The sequence below is a fragment of the Lytechinus variegatus genome, chromosome 4 (genome assembly GCF_018143015.1).
Source record: "Lytechinus variegatus isolate NC3 chromosome 4, Lvar_3.0, whole genome shotgun sequence".
Lineage (NCBI taxonomy): Eukaryota > Metazoa > Echinodermata > Echinoidea > Temnopleuroida > Toxopneustidae > Lytechinus > Lytechinus variegatus.
The window spans coordinates 30866700-30889363 of NC_054743.1; the positions used below are offsets into that span (position 1 = coordinate 30866700).

The 22664-nt window shown below is 37.0% G+C and overlaps 1 protein-coding gene across 1 annotated transcript; it reads left to right on the plus strand.

Moving 5' to 3' along the window:
- Positions 1-17420: 17420 nt before the first annotated feature.
- On the plus strand, positions 17421-21925 carry LOC121413823 (protein Hikeshi-like). Its single transcript, XM_041606787.1, has 4 exons — positions 17421-17560; positions 19080-19314; positions 19903-20039; positions 20917-21925. Exons 1-4 carry the CDS (start codon positions 17531-17533, stop codon positions 21115-21117), a joined length of 603 nt encoding a protein of 200 aa, XP_041462721.1. The 5' UTR covers positions 17421-17530; the 3' UTR covers positions 21118-21925.
- Positions 21926-22664: the final 739 nt, after the last annotated feature.

The following is a 22664-nucleotide window of genomic DNA, read 5'->3' on the forward strand; positions in this document are numbered from 1 at the left end:
GCGACTTTCACTTTCTCGTTTTCTTGAACCCATCCTAATCTTTCCTCTTTTTCAAACTTTTCAAACCACTTTTTTTTCAAATTTTACAAATTTAATTTTTCTATTTTTTTTTACTCAATCATATACTCTCTCCGAATTCTCTTCCTTGGAATATACGGGAAAATGTGACTCTTGGGAAAATATTTAATCCCCATATCCACATGGGATACGATACCGGTGAAGGCTCTTATGAGACATTGCAAGAAATCGATGTTTAATTCCATTTCAAGCACGAGTCCTTTGATTAAATGCAAAATATGCATCTCAACTCTCTTCCAATTAACTCTCATTGGGATTGATACGGGACTTAGCTTAATTTCATTTGAACTTAAACACAACAATTAATGAGTAAAAATGATTAACAAGTTTCACTGTTTTAACGTTTGCACAAACAACAGAAAATTTAATATAACGGCATGCTAAAGAGGAGAAAGAGAAGACTATATAAATATGTTGAAAGGTTACTTTTATTTCTTTAATTTCAGTACATCATAGTTTGCATAATATGGGATAAACCTGACGAGATGAAGTATTATGAAATAGTGTGATTACGTTAAAAAAATATTATTATGACAAGATAACATTTCCAAACTTTTTCCCCGATATACTTGAATTTACAATTATGCAGTATGTGGATTATCAGAGACTTATACATTTAACGTTACGCAAGTGATTGTATATTCTGCTGTACATGGTTAAGACAAATAAAGATTATCATGCCGAGATATTACAGGATAATATGAAAAGATATTTTACAATATACATATGACAATAAGATATGACAGGATGATATGAGAAGATAAGATAATAGGACAAGGTAGGGTAAGATCACATATAAGATGACAGGATAAGATTAAATCAAAAGGCAAGTTAAGATACTAGTAAGGCATAATAAGATAGACTATAACAAGATAATAAGATAAGATAAAATGACGCGTGAAACCAAACTAGAACATGATTAGAAACACGAACGCTAATCACAGTCACGATTACAATAGCAATCATCTTTACATTGATGATTCAAGATTCACTTGTGAAAAGGCCCAAGAAGGCCATGAAATAATGTTATCTCAGAAGTCCGTATGTTGTCTAGAATTCTTTATACTGTAATATGTTATTTGTATTTATCCCAATTTTAACCTAGGCTCACTTCATTCTGTGTAAGATATTGTGGAAGAGGGTGAGAGTTATGACGTGAGGAAGGCGTGCGTGTGTTTTGCAGGTGGGTATGTGGGTTGGGGTATACTCGGGTGCGTGCGTTCATGTGTGCAAGTTTCTATTTTTTTAATTCAAATTTTTCGAACTTATTTTTTCGATTTTCTTTTCAATCTTTGCCTCACTCTTCTTTGGAGTGTACAGGAAATTGTGGCTCTAATTGATGAATTATTTATTCCCCATATGATATTGGGTAAACAGCTCTTATGGGGACTGAAATGCAAAGCAAGCGAAAGTCTTGTGATTGAATGCTAAATATGCATCTCAACTCTCTTCCAATTAACTTCCATTACGATTGATTTTGGACTTATAGCTTAGTATGATTGACAAGTTTTACTCTTTTAACGTTTGCAAACACAATCACACACACGTTTGATATAAAAGCAAGACTATGATTGCGTTGTAAGGTTACTTTTTATTTCTTTCATATCAATGCATCATAATTGCATATATAATATGGGATAATCCTAACAAGATGAACTATAATGGCATAGTGTGATTATGTATAAAAGATATTATTATGACAAGATAAAATTGTCAAACTTTTTCACTCTTCCTAAATTTATAATTATGCATTAATGGATTATCAAATACTTAAACAGTTACGCTTATTATACAAGTGACTGTATACCGTTATTGTTAAGACAAGTAAAGATATCATGACGAGATGATATTATGACGATAATGATAATTACGACAAGATATTTTACATTATACACATGACACCATAATAATTACAAGATGACATGACAAGATAATGGGAAAAGATAGGGTAAGATCACAAGATAAGATAACAGGATAAGATCTGATTAAATGGCAAGATAAAATAAGATAGCCTAATAACAAGATTAGATAAGATGACGAGATAGGGTCCCACTATAAGACATATCTGGAGTCTGTAAGAATGCCTTAGCATAATTCTTTATTATGTTGTTTGTATTTATAAAAGTTTGTGACTTGAACTGACTTAATTTTGTGTGAGCCTGGAAGAGGGTGAGAGTTATGAACTGATGAAAGTGTGTGTGTGTTTGTGTGCATGGTGCGAGTGTTACGCACACTGGTGCGGAGGGTGTGTGAGTTGGTGTATAGTGGGGTGCGTGCGTGCATGATTGTGTGTGTCTATGCGGTAGGGTTGTGTGGGTGGGTGGATGCGATATGGGCTGTTTTAAAATATTATCTTGAGTCAGTGCGAATCTAACTCATTCACATAATGATAAACAGTGAGGATAAAATGGAAAGCAAAATTGTTCTTTATACAAATATTTTCAAAACCGAATGCGATAGTTTATGAGTTTGGTCGATGTTCAGGAAGATTCCCTTTTCCATGAAGATGTATGTAGCAAACGGTCGTAAACACAAGTCCAATAGCTAGAAATGATATTATTGAAATTATGATGGCGACGATTTTCTTTACATTTTTTACCCATTCATAAAACAGCTTCTTGGCCAAAGTGCAATTAGCACTTGGCCCTATGGAAGCTGCAAATTTGGTTGGAAATCTGCTTTGTCTTGGTTGTAACGTTGTGATAACGCTGTTTTGCTTTGTTTGTAAAAGTGCAATTAGCACTTGGCCATGTGGAATCTGTAAATTTGCGTAGAATGGAGGTTTGTTTTGGTTTTAACGTGGTTTCAGTTTGCGTTGACGTTGAAGCAGTTGACACTCTCAGGACCAATTTGGCACAATTCAAAATTGGAGAATAGTTGGAAACCTCAATGAACGATGTACAAGTATTCTGGTCTCCGAGTACGTTCAACGTTCCTGTGATGTGGACGTTCGGTTTTTGATGAGAAGTATTTTTACAGAGGAAATGTGTGTGGTTCTCAAAAGAAGGCATACCAAACAATCCAGTATCATTGTCATGGATATGGAACCATATTGAATGCGTTTTTCTATTTCCATCGCAGCGTTCAAACACTATCTTATCTTTATCATTCAGAGAGTTCATGGGTTCTTTAAAAGAAGCCACCCTACACTGATTTATCATATTCTTTCTATATGTCACCCTACTTGGTGATTTGTTTGTGTGAAACATTATTTCTTCAAAATTTAGAAGCAACATGAAGCTGTTTTCAGAATTGTAAATATCTTGATTATCACTGTCAGAGTTTATATTGGAAAGAGTCGTTTTTATTCCATCCTCATCCAATGGTTTACAAGACATCTTAATTGTTTTACTATTATTCTGAAGAAGCTCTGTGGAAGGAGAGGGGTCGGTAACGGTCAAATTCAGATTCAAAATGATACATAAACTTCTTGATCCACTACGCAGCTCAATTACATGTATACCTGTGTCATCATTCTGAACATCTACAATAAATATTGTTACCATCGTTTTATTTTGTATTTCTGGAATTAATTTGTAACGTTTACGGCTATTTTCCGATCCGGAGCACTGCATGTCATATGTGCATATCACTTCCCAAATCCTCCCGACTTTTCGCCATACCAGTGCATGATTCTTGCTGAGTGGTCGGTCTAGCCTGTCTAGATAGAAACTGAAAGAAATGTTCTGTCCTTCAACGACATTTAACGTTTTCATTTCTGGGGATGCACAGTCAAGACTAGCAGATGCAAATGTTAGCTCCCTTACCATAAGACCAAGGAGCAGCATCTTCCATCCAAGTTTGACAGTATCCTGAAGACGATACATTGTTAATGGATAAGACTCACTGAGAAATGCAAAATCATAACCTATTGATCAACGTCGGTTCTTAAAATAATCTAATACTGTGTGAATTCAAATCAGCTTAAGTCATTAGCATGATGCTGGTAGTGAATAGTAAAAGTAAATTCTTCAAGTATATATCGAGTATGCATATTTTCCTCACAGTCATTAACATAGACTTTTGAAAGTGAACCATGTAGGCGGAAGACTTTGAAAAAGAAAATGCGATTGGTTACAATTACAATTAGTCACGGAGTATGTCCCCTGTTAGTTTTACTTTCCGATATTTCAAAACAGCGTATTCAAAATCGAAACAGCACTACCAAATCGAAAGTATACAACAGATTAAATGCCCCGCCATTGGAAAGAAAAGCTCATGCCCTAGTGAAGTAATATTGAAACTAAGCATTGTTTCGAAGATTTTGGACCTTGAAGAACTACCTTAAACGATATCCTAAAAATCGTCTAAACAAATTAATCTAGATAAAGAGCTTTATTCTGGTCTCCATTGACTCTTGACTCCTTAGTATGACTAACAAGGTTTTTTTTCTTCCAATTTTCAATATACATCATGAAACAATAAGAGATAATTGTATGGTTACACTTCTTGTTCACCTTAATGTATTTTTTCAGTGTGCAACCAATCTTTCTAGATTAATTCTATTTAGTTTTTGGCCAGTAATGGGGGAATGGTTATGAATGGTGAATATTGTTTGTGTAGGGCGATTGACCTAATGGGGTGCTCATTGGACGTGTTAGAATGTTTGATTATCAATTTCTTTACTTTTCTGTCTAAAATTAATGTACTTAAATGTAAAGGTGTGAACTCGTTCATTAATATAAGAAACATTCAAATGTTTTGTTCCAATGTCTTGGAACCTTTCTGAGAGGTTTTATTAATCATGGAATTTACGCTGAAATCACTGGCTACATTTTGATATAATACACCTTTTTTTTTCTTTAAATCCGCCAGACAAAAAAAAAATATACTGTCAACAGTGATAAGGAAAACTGAAAATAACCGTATGTTGATTAATGATACTCCCTCAACAACAATTTTCCATTCTTTTTGCAAGAGATGATTGGTATTAAAATGTTTTTTAATGGTTTGAATCCGTAAGGCAATAAACATCTCTAGCACATCAATCATACTAATCGGTTTTACGATAGATATAACAACCGTGAAGGTATCGTATACAAGACAAATGTACTTGTTTACGGTATGTAATTATTTGAAGGAGGGTGACCAACAATATACTTCAATGTGTCCAACTTGATAAATTCAAAGTAGTCTATTTTTCTGTCATTTCACCTGCTTGTGACACTGTCAAGTCCTGGGGGCGTTCTTTCATAGGTAGCGTGCCCTGCTGATACTGTCCTACCATCTATTATCTAATTGTCTTTTGATTGGTTCCAGTACTGTTATTTAAACTTATAGTGGACGAAATTAGAGTACAAGAAATGGGGGTATAATAAAACAAACCAAACTTTTCAATCAGTTGTAAGACAAACACTTTTATTTGAATTTTGTTGAGCTAGCACACAAACACTGATCAAGTAACTGGCGACCATGCACCGTATGCATTTTTCGTTTCAAACTCTTCTACACCAAGAGTGGATTGCTTCAAATTGAGTGATAATGCCAGAAGGGGATACATCCACTCCATAAATACTTCAGGGTATTTGATTCAATGAGCGTCCACATAATGCTGAAGATTTGAGGTGATTTGTATGAATATAAAGACTTAAATGATTTCATGAAATACTGTTAATCAAATACTTGAATACGCTAATAACGACGATTCTCTTAATCGGCTTGTTTGGGAACTACTATTCAGAATGTGTTGCGATCGTACCTTCAAACCTGGATGGAAGATGCTACTCTTTTGTCTTATGGTAGATCAACTTACATTTATATCTGCTGCTAATAGCTGTGCACCCTCAGAAAAGAAAACGTTAAGTGTCGTTGAAGGACAGAACATTTCTCAAAGTTTATATCTATATCGACCACTCAGAGAGAACCATTCGGTTGTATGGCGAAAACAGAAGGATATATGGGAAGTGATATGCACCCATGATCTGCAGTGCTCCGGATTGGAAGACGGCCTTGAACGTTACAAATTGATTCCAGAAATACAGAATAAAACTAAATTCACCATATTTATTGAAGATGCTCAGAATGATGACACAGGTAATCATGTAATAAACCTGCAAAGAGGATCAAGAAGCGAATGTATCATTTTAACCCTGACGTTGACCGTTACCGACCCCTCTCCTTCCACAGAGCTTCTTCTCAATACTACTAAAACAGTCACGATGTCTTGCAAACCATTTGGTGAGGATGGACTGAAAACGACTCTTTCCAATACAAAATCTGACAATGATAATCAAGATATTTACAATTCTAAAAGTAGCTTCACATTGCTTCTAAATTTTGAAGAAATATTGTTCCACACGAACAATTCACCAAGCAGGGTGACATATAGAAAGAATGTGATAAACCAGACGTGTAGAATTGCTTCATCGGAAGAACCTGTATACTCTTTGAATGATAAAGATAATATAGTGTTTAAACGCTGCGATGGAAATAGAAAAACACATCCAATATGGTTTTATATCCATGACAATGATAATGGGTTGTTTGATATTCCTTCTTTGGATAATCATACAGAGTTCCTCTGTAGACATAATAACTCTCATCAAAAACCAAACGTCAACATCAGAGGAACGTTGAACTTACTCGGAGGCCTGGATACTTGTACATCGTTCATTGACGTTTCCAACTATTCTACAATTTTGAAATGTGCCAAATTGGTCTTGAGTGTGCCAACTGCTTCAACGTCAACGCAAACTGAAGTCACAACGTTACAACCCAAACAAACTTCCAGACTAGGCAAATTTGCAGCTTCCACAGGGCCAAGTGCTATTTGCACTTTGCAAACAAAACAAAGCAGATGTATAACCTCCACAACAATGTCGCCAAAATATTTCGGTAAATGGGAAGGATACAAAGTAATTTTAATCTTAGTTGCATCAGTATCAATCATTGCACTTGGATTCTCAGTTGCTTCGTGTTTTTACAAATACAAGTTAGTTAACGGTAGGGGAAACATTGCCGACCATCGAGTGAACTTCAAAGCTGCACATCAGGATGAAGAACCTGACCAAATCAATTCTTCTCGGGATTTGTCGCAACATGGTAACATGGCAACTGTGATATTAGGGAATCCAAGTGAAGCTACAAGTGACAAAGGAAAACAAGGACATTGTAGAGATCAAGGTCCAGCTTCAACTGGATGTCAGAGTGAAACTCGCGCTAAAGAACCACATTCGACACCCTCAGGGTCTGTCAAGGTTCACACCAGACTTCAAGGATTGCCTGATCTTGAGGAAGCAGGTACTTCGACTGACAAAGAGCTCAACAACTCAACCCCCAAAGTTATTCATTCAGAAGATATCTACTGCTCTTTGGATGGTTCTGAAGACGAGGGTAACGCTGAAACACGGCCCTCACAATGTTTATCTTCGTTGTTGAGTAAATATGATGCCCAATTTGAAGAAGATGCTCCAGATGTAAAGAGTCCTCCTTCGTCACCTAATGACCTTGGGAATCAGATTGAGCTAAGTAATCCCCTTTATGGAGTCGCGCCCCTATCATCATCAGGTAAGTCAGATGACCTGACTAGAAACGAAGGAAATCGTTCCCTTTCTGACAAAGAATTGCCGTCCTGTATTGTACATACAAATACAGGAGGAAAGAATGCGTCGGCCTGTCGTGTCCTGGTTCGGCCAGAAATCGAAGCCTTGTATGCCAAACCCGACAAAAACCGAAAAACAAAACAGTCAGACGCTCCGTCAGCCTTGCCCAATTCTTGTCAAGCGGAGTCGACCATTGTAGACATGGATTGCTATTATGTAAACGTTCCGGCAGCCAACAATTCAAGAAGTTCCACTGCGAGTATTACTCGAAAGAGTGAGCGCATATACGAATCCTGTGATTAAATCCCGTTGATAATATGATTGGGCCTATTGGTATATTCTTCTCTACTTAATTACTAATTGATTACCAAATATTGTAATTATATGTAACGTATAACTATGGTAAGGGTACGCTAGATGGCATTTCGATAGACGATAAGCTACCTATTAACGTCTTATTTTCCTTAGTTTGAACTAGACGGGATATAGGCGATAGGCATGATAGGATAGTAAACTTACACGACCCATGCAGACCTCTGTTTGGGGCACTCACCCGTCTTCTGTCTTCTTCTTGTATGTGTTTTATTTGGATAAGTGGGTATTTTTCTCCTCCTTTTTCATGACTAATAAATAAAAATCATAGTGGTCGCCCGCTACATGTGGCACCGCCAAACTAATACGCATAATCATGCCCTATCTTGTGAAGTAAGTCATCGCCATTGTGATGTGTTCATTGCTGGAATGCTAAGTACTACTTGCCTTTTTTCGGCGCCGTAATTTGTAAGGCAATATTCCTCGATAAATGGTAGGCCCTTAAGCAGTTATTGTGATCGTAGTGTCGTCCCAACTGTCGCAAGCTGAATAACTATTCTTCATGATATGATGATAATGTTAATGTATAAGTAAATGACGCCCTATGGTGATGTAAGAGACATTCCATCTAGTTAGCCGAATGTCTTTGGAAGCGGATTAAATTGTGATGGATATCTCTTACATCATGTACATAGAAACGTGGTATGATCAATAAAAGAAATGCACATTATTTTTTTTACATAACCTTATTTATTTTGGCGCGTCGATGGTCTAGTGGTCTGGCTCTCGTCTATAAAACAGGGGGTCGTGGGTTCGATTCAAAGCCATTGGTGTTTTCCTTCCAAAATTAATTTATGCGTTTAATAAACACCAATGAACATTTAACGAACACCTCTATGAAACACCCACCTACAACCCGTTGCATAACATTTTTGCCATAAAAAACACTCAGACAAATCTTTGCCAGAGTTTTTTAATGTGTAAGTTTCAATTGCGTGATTCTGTTTGCCAGATTTTTGTTTGTTTGCCAGAATTTTTATGGCATAAGTTTTATGCAACGGGTCCCTTGGGAAATGATAGGACACCAGGTATATGCATATTTTGACTGTGATGGACATATGATTATATTGCATGCATGTCATACCAGTAGCTTACTTCTTCATTTTTATTTTCATACCGTAAATAAGTCAACTATTTTGTATGACATGTACGATGTTTAAAAGGCTTTCAGTAAAATTGGTTTCCCTGATTATTGAAATTGTTTTGTTCATAGGCATGACGAAAAGCTCGTTGCTCGTTGCCGTGCAGCTATAGAAGGGTTTGGAGAAAATAAAAGTACCACATACAGGCCATTGCATGTTTCAGTCAACTAAAGATAATGAAGTAAAGTAATGATTTAAGTCTCTCTCCTTCATTTCACAGTACAAATGCATATCAGTAAAATTGTCTCTTTTAAAAATATCATCACTGATTCATCGTAATTTTTTTAGCTAGAATCATTTTAAAAAGTTGATGCTCGGCTGACATTTTTAGATGTCCCGAACATCTGGTCTAAATTTTAGCTTCTCTACCCCAAGAGTCGGCCTAATTTATACCGTGTCAGTAAAAACAAGCTTGACACCTCACAAATCCCCAATTTAAGGAAGAAATATGTGTGTGTGTGTGTGTGTGTGTGTGTGTGTGTGTGTATTGGAGTTTTTTCAGACGTGTATCAATCAGATATGATTATTTACGTCTGGGGCCGACCTTTAACGTCACCATCCAAAAGACGTGACCGTGAGGGCTCGAACCTCAAACCTCTACATCAATTTGTAACTTCCGCACGCCACAACGCCCCAAAATGTGTAACGAACACGTAATCATTATAATAGCTGGAAAGAGTATCTTCTCCCAAATAATTTGATAGCATATTCATGTGGTCTGCCTTCAGGCTTGGATAATCAGTAGGTATTATTTGCAGAGATGTAAATTCTGATTTGCGCCAAATTAAAGCATGACAGCACTGAATGAATCAAGATGCCAATGATGTCATGATCTAACATGAGTTGGTAAACACATTTTGCAAATCCCTTTTCAATGAAATCAACTTTAGAACTGATACTAAAAAGTGTTTATTAAACAATTGTAATGTGAAATATTAAAAAGGGGTTTTGAAATGTCTTTTAATGCAACCCTTGGTTATGATTATGACATTAACATCTGAATTCATTTATTGCAGCCATGCGTTACTTTGGCGCAAATCAAAATTTACATCACTGCAAATAATACCTACTAATAATCATCCAAGCGTGAAGACACACCACATAAATATGGAATCGCGTTATTTTGGAGAACTTGTTTTTTCAGGCCATATACATGAATAATAAGTATGTGTTCGTGACATATATTTCCGTAAGTTGGGAATTTGTGAGATGTCTTTTTTTTACTAACACGTTATCTCCAACCCAATCTACCCAATTCCAAAGAAAATTCTGGCTACCAGTTTTACTATGTTTTATACCGTAGTTACTATATCTTCATACAACAAACGGCAGGGTACAAAAGCCTGCCTAAAGCTGAGTAAGTTTCCAATGTTTAGTTAGTTAAGAGTATCATTTAAAAAAATAGCGACCGCTTTTATCAATTGTTCAGCTTTTATTCTAATTATTTTAGTGGGCCCTATTCTTGTCCATAATAAAAATGAAAAGTGCTCTTTTTATTATTTATCATAATTATGAGTTGTACTTTGTGGAAATTTGATTTCATCTTTGGGAATATAGGACACCGTCTTAAAATAGTATTTTTTTTAAAAGCCCTGAACACTTTCTGGCAAAAAATTATTACAAATACAGCTAACACAATGATAACACTCCGAATTTGACAGTCCATCCATACTTGGAAAATGGTACGTGACCTCAAAGAAAAAAATCAAATTCAATTCAATCAAAACTTATTTCAATTTGGAATAAAGATAATTTTCGAGTTTTAGATTATCATCGATCAAAATACTTTTATGGGTCAGCCTATCATAGGAGCGCCCCCTTGCTGGCCGCAACCAGCTTTGTAATAATCATTTTCTCCATGATCATTGTTCTTTGCTCTTTTTTGTAATATATTCACTTTTTGTGCGTGTGTACTTTCTTTGAACTAGTGTTTTACTTTGGCCTATTGTCATTATTGTAATTGCAAAATTAAGTAAATGCTAATTGAACTTAAATCCAAGAACTGAATAAAAAAAATACTATGCGTAAAATCTATTTCGGGACCCCTTTAAACTTATCTTTAAGGGGAAAATGTATCAAATAAATCGTTAAGCAGTATCACAACAGTTTCATGGCATTAATACTCCATCAGGAACATTATTTCTATCAGTAATGTACTTTCCTCGACGAGCCAAAATATACAGGGGCGAAATAATTTAAAAAACAAAAATGGAAATATAATTTGAGTGATATGTTTTTACATCATATTAAAAATAAATTGTATATCATTTTTCTTATCCTTATTTCCATCTTTTTTTTCTTTTGTTGTCTTGGTTGTGGATCTTTGGGTGATCAAGTGGGGCGGGGGGGATTTAGCAAACCTTATTAAGGCAAGCTTTAAACCTTTCCACATCTGTGTTATAGGGCGATTCCATACGTGTCGTACGAGACATTTTGACAACAATTTCTAGTTTCCTTGCCGAATGCTTGAGCAATAAAATATTCTTATTTGTCAATGATAGTGGGTCGTCATGTGATAAACTAATAACCAACAGAAAAAAATGATTACGGGTAAATTATAGGTGAATTATAGGTCGTATACATGGTATACGGGACGCAGAAATGTCCCGTAAGACACGCAACATTTTAAGCTGTAATTTACCTATGGACGTTGGTTGTCATTTTTTGCATGTCTACCCAGTAGTACTTTAATACAAAACAAATTGAAGTTCTTTGTTCGTTTGGACAGCAGGTTAAAAAAGTTGTGAAAATGGCTGATTTTTCTTGCATTGAATCGCCCTATAGATGAAAGAAATATTATATGAATGAGAAGATTATCTTAAATTACCAGTCCATTCCAAGATTGGAAGAGGCATTTTGGAAAAAAAAACGGAATGTTTTTCGGGTGCGACCTTTTCTTGAGGGGTGGGGGGCCAGGGGGGGGGGGGCAACCAGAGACCGATTTTATCTGTTAATGAATTGAGAGCGAGGAGATATTGTCCGGTATCTGCTAGGATGGCGCTTTTCGTTGCTTTCCTGTCATTTGGACCAATAGATTTTGATTGTATTTCACCATTATCAGATGGTAGCTAATCACTCAAGGGAGAAATGTTCTTTAGCAATTTTATAATATCCTTGGTCATTCTATCAAAAATTCACCTCCCCATATTTCTAAGTATTTTGGGGAGGATGATATAGGAACCCTAGTTATTAAAAAAAAAAAAAAAGCTCTTCAACACAAATAAAGGATTTCGTACCAGAAAAAAAAACTGACAAGCAAAAAAAAAAGGTCTTCAAGCTCGTCAGGGGGGGGGGGCGATAAAGGTCTTGAAGCTAATCAGGGGGGGGGGCAAAAAAGGTCTTTCAAACTCGTCAGGGGGAGGGATACGTCCTTTGCATGGGTTGTGGCTCGTCAGGGGGGGGGCAGTCCGCTAGTGGGGAGGTGGCTGACCCTACACCGTAAAAACGCTGTTTGAAATTTTAAGCATTTTTTAAGTCCGTCACTGTAACTACTACCGTTCAAACTTTTTAAACAACTGTTTAAACCTTAACTGTTTAAACCTTTTAAACTAGTTATTTAAAACGTTTAAACAAAGGTACCGGCTGAATCTGTCCTGCCATCTATTATCTAACTGTCTTTTGATTGGTTCGAGTATTATCGCTTAAACTTAAAGCGGACGAAATGAGGGTACAAGAAATGTGGATACAAGAAAACAAAGCAAACTTGTCGATCAGTTGTAGGACAAAGACTGTTATAGTTGTTTGTTGAGCTAGCACACAAACACTGATCAAGTAACTGGCGACCATGCACCATTTGTATTTTGCGTTTTAAACTTTTATACACGGTGTAACCATGCTTTGATTACTTCCAATTAACAGAGTGACAATGATGGAAGGGGATACATTCACTCAATGCATACTTCAGGGTATTATTTATTGAACATCAACATAATTCTAAATGATTTAGGTGACTTGGAATGATATTGCACACCTTAATAATTCCAATTAACTTGATCAAATACATGAAGACGGTAGTAAATTTTTTTCTAAATCGATTTGTCTGAGAATTATTCACAATGCGTCGGTACCGTAAGTTTAACACTTGGATGGAAAATGCTGCTCTTTGGATTCATGGTGTACCCCCCCCCCCTCCCCCACTCGATCAGTGTTATTTAGGGTATGCGTATGCTCGTTTCCACCCTTTGAAAGCACCCCCCCCCCCATCTCAAGTCTGTCAAAACTTTTGAACCTTCCTTTCGCCGGCTTTTCGCGGGCTTTCCCTGCCTTGGAGACCCCCCCAAAAAAAAAAATCCAGAACACTGCTCAATGTACCCCCTATCTCAGGGAGCTTTCGTTCCAACCCCATTTCTCAGGACAGACACCCCCCCCCCCTTTATCTCAGGTAAGCTGTCATTACAATAGAGTTTCCCTGATGTCATGATGGAGGACAAGCTTTCAAAACTAGCAGGAATTTGATCCCGGGATTTGATCAATTTTTTTTATGATTTTCAACATATTTTATAACCCCCTTTTAAAAGTTTCTCACGAGTCCAAAAATAAGAGAGAGAGAAAAACAATACACACTCTTGTTAAAGAAATCTCTGGGTGAAAGTCAAATACACCTTTTTTTTTACAATTCGCGGCCGGACTTGTCTCGCGAAAAGTACCCCCTTACCGGACATTTTGGGAACACGCATGCGGTCCCTTCGACCCCAGAGGGGGGGGGGGTGTACCAACTTACATTTTATCTGCTAGTAGTAGATGTACACCCAAAGAGGGCAGAATGTTTCTCTCAATTTATATCGGCCACTCAGTCAGGCGCGTGCAGGGGGCGGTCGCTCCCAAAAAGAAAAAAAAAAGAAAAGGAGAAAAAGAAATGGCGAAAGGAGAAAAAGACTGAAAGGCACAGCTTTGTTTTTGTTTTTTTATTCTTTGTTGTCAAAAGAATAAAAACCTAAACAAAACGTTGATCTTCTCTCTTCATACAAAAGTTTGCTTCCGTGCGGGAATATATCAAAAGCGTCTTCACCCTTTGTTTCCCACACCTTTTTTCTACTCCGTTTTTCCCCTTCTCGGCTGTCGTGGGAATTTTATGTTTTTGCCAGCCATACATGGGTGAATAAGAGTATAAAACGTATCTTTTTTATTGCATTGACACAAAATGTCGGCTCTTTTGTTCGGAGCGGGTAAACATTACCGTCACTTCTGACTCCCAAATGAAATTTCTTGAAATCGCTTTTCAGCAAATAATTTTTTGCAAAGATTCGTGCCGTGCTATATGCAAAAGTAGTGTACGATATGAAACGTTATACTATATACCTGTCTTGTTTTTTGCCATTGATGCAAAAATTTTAATATCACTGCAGTTTCTTAATAAAATAAAAGGAAGCGCTTTATGAGCGAAATTACACAATTTTTTTCTACTAAAATAAATCATAAAGGTTTCCGTGCTTCGCGAGCACGGGAAAGGAAAACTAAATCCCTCTTCTATAGCTTCTAGCTTGCACTTTCCCTTTCACATTTTGAGCTCGTCTTTCTTCTTAATCGAGTGATAATCTAAGAAATGTAAAAATTGTCAACAGATTAGAGTTTCAGAGAAATTTATTAATTTCAGAGCTTCGACGCCATTCGCGAGAAGGAATAGGGTTTATTTCCTTCCTGCATGCTCGTCTTCTACTCTGGTTTGCGACTTAAGTTGAGCTAACGAAATTTATATCAAATCTGATGTGACCATGCAAGGTAGGCATTTTATACTACTTCTGTTCTCATATTTTTTTTATAAAACGTTTTAGCTTCCGCGCTTCGGGTGGTAAGAGGAATTATTTCGAATTCCTCAATCTTTTCCTATTTCGGGGGCGCTAATGATTTCATGATTTACAAAACATGAAAAGAGTGTCTCGTTTTTGTTTTTGTTTATCCGCTCGCGCTTTGCGCTCGTACTAATTATATATACCTGTCCTGTTCATGATTACAAAAAGTGCTTGAATGCCCAATTTTTAAGTCAGAATGACAACAATTTCAGCTCGCGCTTCGCTCTGGCATTATTGTTGAACAAGTCCAATTTAGATCAGGCCAGAACGTATAAAATTTCTACTCGCGATTCGCGCTCGCCGTAATCATTTAGTTACATACACATCTTGTTCACGATCACAAACATTGCTCAGGAAATTTTCAGGAAAAAATACAATGATATATAACAAAAAATATTAGCTCGTGCTTCGTGCTTGCATTATTCAGTTACGGCTTACATGGGATTATTTAGTTATGTTTTGTTAGAATAAAGCTAAGAATGACTGTTCGGACTATACCTCTTCAAAGAAAGAAACAAACGTATTTGAGCGGCCGATCAGGAAAATATGGGTAAAAAAAAATCATCGGCCCTACCTCCTATTGGCGAATTAAAGCTTGATCCGCGCGCCCCTGTCAATCGCCGCATTAACCAATAATCATACCTCATGCATAGCATGAAAGACGATATTGGTCATCATGTCTCCCAACTTCTTAAAATTTGCTCGGTCGCTTCGCTCGCTCGCATTTGCATATATCAACTAAAGCTCGATCAGTATAACACAACAGGTTCATTACTAAAGCCATTGAAAAAAAAATCATTAGAGGCCTTTAACTCAAACATAAAAGACTATGCTCATGCTGGTTATATTTCCCGTATACATATCGTTAAGTGTGGGGGTCACGGTCCCCCAAATTTTTAATAGGTCAATAAAAAATTGCTTTCACCCCCCCCCCCCCGTTCACTGCTCGTAACGTATTTACTACAGTGATTTCTGTCATTTTATAAAGATGACATTATGTCATCATAATCATAAAAGATATCAATAAAACTTGAATGAACATCTAGATCACGGCCGCTTTTGATTGATTCCGTATTTTATCACAAAACCGGGTAATTGGCTGAGTATTCAAGTGATCAATAAAACCATTTTTGGCGAGGTTTAATTAGGAAAATCCCTTTATTTTGTAGAGCTTTATCCGACAAGTTGTCAGATCGTACAACTTTCCTTGACGTTGATTGGCTGAAAAACACTGTTACTATGGTAACTGTCATATAAATGAGGCTTGTTCGATAAAATGTCTGACAAGTCCTAAATCATTAATGCTCCCCAGGATTTTAAGATGAGAAAGGGAAACTGAGCAGAGAGAAACTGATTCGGGGTGAGAGGAAATTGAAAGAGCTGTTTGTTTAATAGCGATGGCCGCCGAAATTAGAGAGGGATGAAAGGAAGATAGATCGAGTTAAGGAAATAAAGAGTTGAGGAAGAGAGAGGTGGGAGGGGTGAGTGAATGAGATAGAATGAAAGAGATATATGTATAGCCGAATTAGGCTAATATCAGAAGCGTATCTAGAGGGGGGTTTGGGAGTTGCAACCCCCCCCCCCCCAAAAAAAAAAAAAAAAAATCCGGGGACCATTTTTTTAAATCTTATCTTTTTCTTAAACTTGTAATTTTATTTTATTCTATTTCTATGTATTTATTTCATTTATTATTATTATTATTATTATTGTTTTAGATGCGAGAAAACGCCATTTTCACACACAGATTTTCAAAAATTTTCCCTACTGTGGGAGGGGGGACACCCCCCTCCCACACCCTCCCCCCTCGCTCGCTCCACTCGCTTGGACTCGGTCGCTACGCTCCCTCGCATACCACACAAAAAAAACCTTTATAAAAAGCTGGATCCGCCCCTGAATATAGATCATAGATCTACATGTATATAGGCCTAAAATGATGGACTGCAGTACATCGGACTTTAGTTTAAAGACAATATTTTATTAATGCTGCTGAATTTCATTACGACAAACAAGAGACTCAAAATATACATACATGAATAATTAGGGGATGTGGAGAGCGAATGTTGAGTCATCAGTCCAAACTGTTGGCCATGAAAAATTAGGAAAGCAAAAAAATGAAAAACCAAATAAATAAAAAGTAAAATAAAACAAATGAACAAAAAAAAGGTCATTTCGTCCCGGAAAAGCTGTAGTCCTTGTTTTCTTTTCTTGCTTAAAAAAATTGAACCCCTCCCCCCCCCCTGGCTTCGATCGGCCTAAGGACTTGATGAATCGCCAATAGGGGTGTATACCGTATGGGGGACGTCTAGGGTCATCGAGCCGAAAGCGGAGGGTGACCATGCAAAAAAAAAATGGCGACGGGGCTGCACCCCCCCCCCCCCCCCCCCAGTCGTCGCTGCCCTTCTAGCTCATATCCCCCTGATCAGCTGATGCGCCAACACGACATGACGAAGTTGCTGAGCTCCGAGCGCGCGAGCGCGAGCTCTTCGGTACGGTACGGTACGAACGAACTGCATCTTGTGCCTACTGTTTCCCAGGAAGTTCTCGATCGTTCTGCTTTTTTTTGTCACCTTTTATATTTTCTATTTGTCAGCAAAGCAAGCGGGCAAGAATGTTTGCTTGTCTAGTTGCTGGGAGGTTGGTAAGTGGAATATTTCTCAGAATTCTACATTTATGTAGCTAAGTTCCAACAATTTGATCGAGATATGTCGCAGTAAACACGAATCTTAACGGGTGGGCGCATGTTCAAATGGCAATTTACCTGCATTCAAACCCAAGACGGGTGCTCGAGCTCTACCGTGAAGCTCGGGTGGAGCTCAAGATCAAGAGTCAAGTAGGCCCCCATGGCATGGGCCATACACCGGTACGGGTCATCATAACCTTGTTCATTGAATGAGTGGTATGGGTGTAGGATTGCGTTGGAGCTGTAATTTTCCTCATTTCTTTTCTCTGTCATCTCCATCCTAGGTTCACTTGCAAACTAGTTAGTAGTAGGCCTAGCCTAGCCGCCCTAGCCTAGGCCTATAATATCTAACATATTTTGAGTAAAACAAAAGCCATGCCCATGCCATGGCCATGCCATGGTTTTAATTTTTGAGACACTTCTCAACTTAAAATCCTCATCATAGATACCCTAAAAAAAGTAATAATGAAAAAATAAGTAGAAAAGAATAAGTAAGAAATATTTGAATTTTACTTATATATATAGCCTTTATAGCAATATAGGCCTACGGTACGGTATATATATATTTTTTTTTCAAAGAAAACAATGTGAAATTTTATGATGGCAAAAATAGTCCAATTGACTGGTTGCCAAATGATAAAAAGAAGACAGGTACTCGACCCATAAAGTGGGAGGTATGTGCCGTGGGCGAGACAAAAAATGGGGGGGGGGCTTGGAACGGGCTTCAGGACAAAACATGTTTGTGAAAACGGGGGTCCTTGGAACGGGTCACCTTGAAAGGTTTAATTCAAGTTCCTAACTAACATTAGAATCTCTTCATACTGATACTACCAGCAGTTCTAAAACAGCAGACAAGACAAAGCCTTTATTTATTATCACAAAGCAAAACTGATGAAACTGCAATTATTGTGATGAATTGGGAATAATATATAATAGAAAAAATAGCGCATGCAAAATATGTATCATTCATCTAGTTAAATAATGAAGACTAGAGCATTTAAAAAAGTGAAACTATGAATAATTTATTTCATTACCCCAACATCACATTTGGACGTTGAGAAGGGTACCCAACTGCATGGAGGTAAACAAATTACAAATTTACATGTAGATTTTAACTGCAGTACAGGTAGTGGGAATTCGCTGGAGGGAGAATTTGAGAAATAAACCAATATTGTGAATTTCACGTTATAGATTCTACTTTTTTCATTTGATGGAATATAGTAATATTTTGGTATATAAATGCACTGTTGGGTGGGTGCTTAAGAGATGGAAAACTTTAGACTTTTTTATCTGTAGATGCAAAAGACTTGTCTTTTCTATTTTCTAAATATTTTGTTCTGGTGAAGATACATGTACGGTCATTTACAGTACAATGTATTTTCTCAAGATAGTAAGGTTATTTTAATATCTGATACTTGTGATTGAAATCAATATTTGTTATAATTTTACACCTGGAATAACTTTTATTTCCATCGAGGTGCAAGGTGAGCCACAGCAAGTTGATCCCACCCACTTTATCTTCAACATTGACAACGCTGCCTCCATCAATCATGTTATTGTCTTCCTCACTGGGGCTGCAGCTTTCCCGGAGGGTACAGGAGCGGCGGTCCACTTCAGCCAGCCCAGCCCCACCGGAATGACGTGGCACAACCTAGGTTACATCTCCAATGAGAAACCAAGTGTTATCTTCAAGATATCAGGACTGAAAAATAGTGAGTATTCAAGATTCTCGCCTTGCTTTTGAATCAGTACTGATTAGTTGTATTGAAATGAAAACGCAATTTAAAGCAAATTTCCTGAACATACATGTAGGCATCATGTAAAAATGTGAAGATAAAACAAATACAGAGCACTGTTTCTCTTTAAAGCCATTCAGATCTTTTCTCTTTGAAAATTATCAAAATCAAATTTTTGAACAATTGCAATTGTACTGAATGAAAGAGATTTCTGCCAAATGCATTTAATCTTATTTTGACCAGAAAGGGGCATTACATATCAGGAAGTAATAGAATTTAAATTATAAATATGGTTAGTTATTCCTGATAAATTGTTTTTCAGCCCCCCCAAAAAAAAAAAATAAAATAAGAATAAAAATAAATAAATGAATAAATAAATAAAGTATTTAATCAAAGATAAATGAAAAATAAAAATGGGTATTAACAGCTACAATTCACTTGCAAGTCTCCATGTTTATCAGACCTTTTTTCATACTGATGGTAAACTGTTATAGCATGTTAATTGCTGTGGGGTGCTGTTTTTATTATAACCACTAAGTAACCTTGTACTCTTCTTATCCTTAGTGCAATCAACACCAAATAGCTTTTTTACACAAGCACAACAGGCCAATGCACTGCTCCCTTCCACTTCAGCCCATATAGGGATTGCTGTAGAGCCTTTGGCAGAGTTGAAGCAGCAAACACCTGCAGCAAATACACAAGTATGTATTCCACATGAGCGTTTCATCAACATTTTTCATCCAATAAGTCAGCTCTGATAACTTTCCTTGGTTTTGATTGGCTTATAGGCACTGTTACTATGGTAACTGTTGGATAAAACGGGACTTGTATAAAACGTCAGACAAGTCCTTTTGTTAAACACTTCCCAGATCTTTATGAGTAGAATATTGGCAGTGTTCCTTGAAGCAATCATGGTTTGCATATGTTTTCAATCTATTGAATTGCAAGATCAGGTTCAAAACACAAGTTCACAATCATGATTAGTGATGATCTAATTCAATGATGATGTATAAAGGTATTGATCCGCAACTTTTATACTGTTTAGGGTTTGCAAAATTTTGTGATTTCAAATTAATACATTCTTTGAGAATGGTTAGGCTTAACCATATTGGAGGGGGCATGCAGGCATGTACGCAGGGGGGGTTACAGGGTTTCAACTCCCCCTCCCTCAATATTTTTGAATACCTTTTTTATTTTTATTTAAATTTTTTTTTGCTTCTTAATTTTTTTTGTCAAGAAAAGACCTAATTTTTCAATTTTTTTTGGTGAAAACGTTTCAACTCGAACCACCCCCCCCCCTCTAAAATCCTGCTTACACTAATAGGGGAAAGATATGTATTGCGCAGGAATTATTTTCTCCTCTTTGCATTCAAAACTACATTATGCACTGAAAAGTTTACAATTTATAGGTGCTCTTTTGTAACTTAGAAGGCCTTTTTTTTTGTATTTTGTTTAACATTTTGAAGATGAATCTCCCTTTGCCTATTGTATTCTTGCCGACATCTGGTGTTTCTGTTCATGATATTGACAGTATGGATTTTTATACAAACTTAAACTCTATATTTTTTTGTCATACAGGCATCGAATGTAGAATCCTTTGTGCAATTCACCCAGAAGATGCTGGAGAACTTCTACAACTACGCCTCTTCTTTCGCCATCACCCAAGATCAGATGACCCCTCAACCTGGTGTCCAGTACCTGCCCGCTGACGTCCTTACCAAGTGGTATGAAAACTTCCAGAGAAGACTCACGCAAGATCCAAATTTCTGGAAGAAATGAGATGAAAATTCTACACCAGCGGTCATACTGACGCTCATGTACACGCACAAACGCTGAAATGCTAAACTACATGTATCAGACTATTGAACTAAAGCATTTAATCATACTTTGCCAGTTTACACGTATTAGAATTTCAGGGTCAGTATGTCATCGTCCGTTGCTTTGAAAGAGAGAAAGGTAGTAGCAAAGAGTGAGCTCTTCAAGATCAAATTTCTGACTGCAGACTTACGATGTGTGCATGTCTCAGGATGCCGAGTATTGTGAAGTCAGATGGCAGAAAGGGCATCACCTCTTAACCAAGGTCATATGGGGCTATTGCTTCGAGGACAAACATCCTTGCTTTGCTTTTAGGAGAGCGGTGAAGATGGATGCATCACTGTAGGTTGACACAAGCCAAGAGGAAAACATGAACTCTTTCTGATTTAAAGATGGCAGTTTAATATTGAAAGCAAATGCACAGAAATAAGAGTTTCATGCATGGAAACAAGCAGTGCTATGCCTGTGGACAAGCTGTACACAGAGGAAGTTTGATGTAGTTACAAACTGACAGAGCAATTGATATTGATGTTGCATAGATATCACAGCATGTAAATCATGTTTATAAGCTTTGAACCAAAGACACAGAGAGTGAGCTTTTTGAAAGATAGCGTATGATTACCAAATGAAGAAAATACTTAAATTTAAGTCATACTCTACATGTAGTTCATTGTTCTCTGTTCAAGTATTTAAATTCCATTGGCAGCGGAATGAAATAAATGTCATAATAGGACATGGACATGTATTGGACATAAAAATGTTGCATTCTAGGCTAAGTTTCAGACTCCAGTTAAAGGTAAATGCTAGTTTTGGTAACGATATCAAAATGAGTTCGTACAGAATCCAATGAAATGACCACCAAAGTGTCTGTATAAATAAAACGCATGTGCCAAAGGATTCTGGAAGAAATTGCGTAATTGCTGAGAAATCAGCAAATAAGCACAGGATTCGGGTAGAGCGTCGGGCCCGACGCCCTAAGCAATAATTATACATTGTCCCACGTGCGCTTATCTGTGTTGGGGATCTTCGGTGTGAACATTTTTCAGCGTAGATTTCAAGATTTCACAAATTCAGTTAATTTAACTGTACCAGATCTAGATCCTCGATGATATACTGACAATTAAGCCTTGTTTTACAGACTTTCTCATGAAATCAGTGTTTACTGCAACTACTGGAATTTCTCTTTAATGTCATGAGGCTGTGGTACTCTAAATTAAACATAGTGGACTGTATTCTGAACTCAGCCTACCGTAATTAAAACTTTGATCTCATGCTGCGGTTTGACTATGGATAGCCAATGGAGATGCAAACATTTAAAGCAGTAAAGGTATAATTTTAATATCAGCTCATTTGACACTCAATTCATTCAAAATGTCTAGACAAGTAAAATAGCATGTTTTTCCATCACAAGGAGCATTTGGGAAGAACAAAGAAATAATATTAAAGAAAAATAAGAATGAAATGTGAACAACATGTTAACATTCTCAGCTTCCCATAATCTTGGCACAAAG